General features: G+C 45.9%; 1 protein-coding gene across 1 annotated transcript; it reads left to right on the top strand.

The window, feature by feature from the left end:
* Window positions 1-1609: 1609 nt before the first annotated feature.
* On the top strand, window positions 1610-4120 carry LOC146062448 (uncharacterized). The gene is made up of 2 exons (XM_083174589.1): window positions 1610-2445; window positions 3298-4120. The coding sequence occupies exons 1-2, from the start codon at window positions 2029-2031 to the stop codon at window positions 3868-3870; spliced, it is 990 nt and encodes a 329-aa protein (XP_083030715.1). The 5' UTR covers window positions 1610-2028; the 3' UTR covers window positions 3871-4120.
* Window positions 4121-4410: the final 290 nt, after the last annotated feature.

Here is a 4410-nt window from a genome sequence, read left to right as displayed (position 1 = left end):
GATGTTTCCTCATACATCTTGCCTCAATAGGCCATGCAGCTCCTGGCCAGTTCTGCTAACGTTGGGTAAATTTTTTGCTGAAAATTTGTATTGTATTTGCATTGTTATGACCAGCAACACAAGGAGCTTCCGGTGATTAAAATGATATGTGGCATGCCTATACTGTATATTCTGTGTGCAGCTGTGGCTGTACCTGCATATGGAATGCTATGTTACAGTGATTTCCATGAATACAATATTTCATATGCAGATACAGCCTCACTCACACACAGAATATAGGCATGCTGCATATCATTTTAATCAGCAAAAGCTGCTGATGCCCCTAGGCATTCCAAATGTCCTAGGCAATTGCCTAGTTTGCATATGCCTAAGGCCGGCTCTGTATCAGTCTCACCATATACTGCAGTGAAAGTAGACCATTTTCTGAAGCGACTCTGCTCCCTTAGTACTGGACGTTGCTGGAGTAGGTTGCTACGGTGACAGTTACTGTTGTCGGGCACTAGCTGACCGGTATGTGTAGCTACTAGCTAGCGGTGAAACCCTTTAGGTATATGATCTGTTTACTCAAATGCAGGATCCTCAATGTAAATGAGTCTGGACGTTTTATGAGGTAATCCTCACTTTAGCTGGATCATAGTTTTATGCTGGGTACACACCAGGACGACTAGGGCACGATTCTGTCAATTTAGATCCAATTCCGACCGGTTGTATGCAGATTGTATGTACTATCGTGTGTTTTTGACATTTATTTGATCCGATTCCGATCAAATGCGCGTTCACGCCGCTCGTTTGGTCGCATCTTTGGTCCTACGTGCTGCAGGTAGGATCCGTCAATCCCAGGCCGACCGACCGTCAATCGTATGCAGATCGTGAGTGTTTTTTGCCGCCTCCGTCGTCCGTCCGTCGGTGCGTCCGTCGTTTGATCCAGCCTATTTGAGTGGCATTTCCTAAACACTCCCCCGGCGCCATGTTTTTCCACATAGCAAACAGCGCTGGCGCAGCAGTTGGACTCTCCTTCTTGTCTCATCTCCCAGAACAACAACCTGGTATGTTTGCACTCCCAATGCTCTTCTATGCATGCCCACTGTTGCCACCAATGTATATAGTGTGTATAAAGCACTGGTTTGGCAACCGTGCACCCGACCATGTCACTGTTTTTTTTGGGTGGGCCCCATGTCTGTGTGTATACATATAACCAATGTCCACCATTGCAGTATTCCAAGCACTCCTCTCTGCTAGGCCCCATTCACCTGTGTGTGTGTGTTTGTGTATATATAGATATATATACATAAACCATTGTCCACCATTGCAGTATTCCAAGCACTCCTCTCTGCTAGGCCCCATTCACCTGTGTGTGTGTGTTTGTGTATATATAGATATATATACATAAACCAATGTCCACCATTGCAGTATTCCAAGCACTCCTCTCTGCTAGGCCCCATTCACCTGTGTGTGTGTGTTTGTGTATATATAGATATATATACATAAACCAATGTCCACCATTGCAGTATTCCAAGCACTCCTCTCTGCTAGGCCCCATTCACCTGTGTGTGTGTGTTTTTGTGTATATATAGATATATATACATAAACCATTGTCCACCATTGCAGTATTCCAAGCACTCCTCTCTGCTAGGCCCCATTCACCTGTGTGTGTGTGTTTGTGTATATATAGATATATATACATAAACCATTGTCCACCATTGCAGTATTCCAAGCACTCCTCTCTGCTAGGCCCCATTCACCTGTGTGTGTGTGTTTGTGTATATATAGATATATATACATAAACCATTGTCCACCATTGCAGTATTCCAAGCACTCCTCTCTGCTAGGCCCCATTCACCTGTGTGTGTGAATAGCAATCTGCACAATAAAATGTATAGTGGTTTTCATAAAAGTTTATTAACATTTTAAATACTTAAAACATAAGAACTAGGTAAACTGGTAACTATAACTATAAAAATTTAAATATGAAACAAAACATGGGTATAACTATAACAACTAAAATGGTTTTATCTTTTTACAGTCCCAATGTCCAACGCAAAGGAACAAGAGTTTTTGGAAGGGTTTATTGAAAAATATCGTACACACGAATGCCTGTGGAGAACCAAATCCAAGGAGTATTCAAACAAAATTAAAAGAAACCAAGCCTTGGAGGAGTTGGCACGCTACAGTCTTCCATTTCATCCAGAGGCCAATGTTGAATGGGTGAGGAAACGCATCCAGAATATGCGCACGGTGTTCTTAAAGGAACACAAGAAGATGGAGGCTGCAAAGAAGTCTGGTGCTGGAGTCGACGAGATGTATCAAACATCGCTCTGGTACTATGACCGGTTGACATTCACCCTCAGCCAGGAGTCGATGAGGACAGGAGTAGTCCTTATGGTCGAACAGGAAAACCAAGAAGTCGCGGCGCAGGAGGAGGAGGAGAATTCGCAGTCTGCATCGGTGAGTCTATTTTTTTGGCTATCTAATTGATTCCTCCTGCCAATCCACAGCGCCCTCCCCATTAAAGTAGGCCATGTACTCTTCCCTCACCTGTTTGGCTCGTGCACTCCCTGTGTAGCGTTGTGTTGGGGTTTGCAAGGAGGATATCTGCACTACCTCCTCTGGCAGTTCTTGGTCTTCTTGGAGTGCTGTGCCTGTAGCCCTTTGCTGTGTGGCTTTTCTGCGGAGCAAATTGTGCAGGACACAGCACGCCGTGACAACCCAGTCAATTTTGTCCACCCTCAGGTTAATGGCAGTGTGAAAAATGCGAAACCGGCTTGCCAGGATGCCAAAAGCATTTTCCACAACACGCCGTGCCCTGGATAGCCTGTAGTTAAAGATCCTTTTGTCATGGTTCAGGCCCCTTTGCGCATATGGCTTCATGACATGCTCGTGCAGGCCAAAAGCCTCGTCAGCCACAAAAACAAAGTTAAGCCCCTGTTTAGTTTCCTGGACAGACGGCAAGTGAAGGGTGTTCGCTATGAGCCTTTCGTAGAACTTTGTGTCCTTGAAAGTGCCACCATCCGATGCACGGCCATTCCTTCCTACATCCAGGAAGATAAACTCATAGTTGGCATTCACCACAGCCATTAGTACAATGCTAAAATAGCCCTTGTAATTAAAATAGTAGGAACCACTATTGATAGGCTGGGCTATGCGGACATGTTTGCCATCAATGGCTCCACCGCAATTTGGGAAGTTCCATCGCTGTTCAAACTCCTCTGCGATGACTTTCCATTCATTCACGCTGGTAGGGAACTGAAATTAGAAGTAAATAGAATTGATTAGTAAACATGTTCAATTTTTTTACAGCTTGGTGACTACCCACCTGCAACCCCAGACCTATCTGTCCTATCTGAGAATGCATGCACATCTAACGAAGTTCCTACTCCGGCACGCACTCCGCCACCCACCCTGGAACCCACTCCACCACTCCCCCGTGCCAAAAAAATGCGTGGCAAAGGAAAAAAAGGAGAAGCAGCGGCACATGAAGAATTTATGATGCGGGCACATCAAGTCCTGCAAAGAAACCCGGACAAACATGACAACTACTTCACTTATGTGGCAGAGTGTGTTCGCAACATGGCTCCTGACCAGCAACTTACTTTTGAAAAGTTATGCATGGAGTTGGTGTATAATGGCAGTTTAGGGTATCTCAACAGTGGCACTAAAATAGTTGGCATTGGTAGTGCACCAGACACACCACTGTCATTAGAATCACCAGTGCCTACTCCGCCTGCCACCGTAGCAGGCCAGTCGAGCACAATTCCAACACATACCCAGTCAACACCTACACAGCCTTCTCAACCCCCCAAGTACCGTCAATTCTACAGTTCTTTACTGATAGAAGATCCAGAGTGTCCTGTTTTTGAGGATCTGTCTTAAAAAATAGGCTACTTTATCATTTACCATCGACATGGTCTCAGCTGCAGGTATGTGATGGCCACTGCTCACATGGCGTATGGCGCACATCAATGGGGCCGGGGCCATTGCATCTGCGCCATGCGCCATGTGGGCCGCAGCCTTTACATATCTGCAGCAGACATCCTCTGCCGCACAGTACCTTATCCCTACTGTTGTAAGGGCATGTTCCAGAAGTTACCAGAGTGTCTTTTGTCTTGGTTTTCTACATATATGCTGCTACCTGTACCTGCATTACCAGAGGGAGAACAGGATTCTCCTCAATCTGGATAGCAAACTCCATTTATTGCCCTTTTTTCTTTGCCAATAGTATGGGGTACTGTGCCGAAGACATGGTCTCAGCTGCAGGTATGTGATGGCCACTGCTCACATGGTGTATGGCGCACATCAATGGGGCGGGGGCCATTGCATCTGCGCCATGCGCCATGTGGGCCGCAGCCTTTACATATCTGCAGCAGACATCCTCTGCCACACAGTACCTTATCCCTACTGTTGTAAGTGCCT

This window comes from Crinia signifera, chromosome 3 (assembly GCF_055691185.1).
Source record: "Crinia signifera chromosome 3, ASM5569118v1, whole genome shotgun sequence".
Taxonomy (NCBI): domain Eukaryota; kingdom Metazoa; phylum Chordata; class Amphibia; order Anura; family Myobatrachidae; genus Crinia; species Crinia signifera.
Note: the sequence above shows the minus strand (reverse complement) of the source record. Positions and strands in the feature narration are given on the sequence as shown.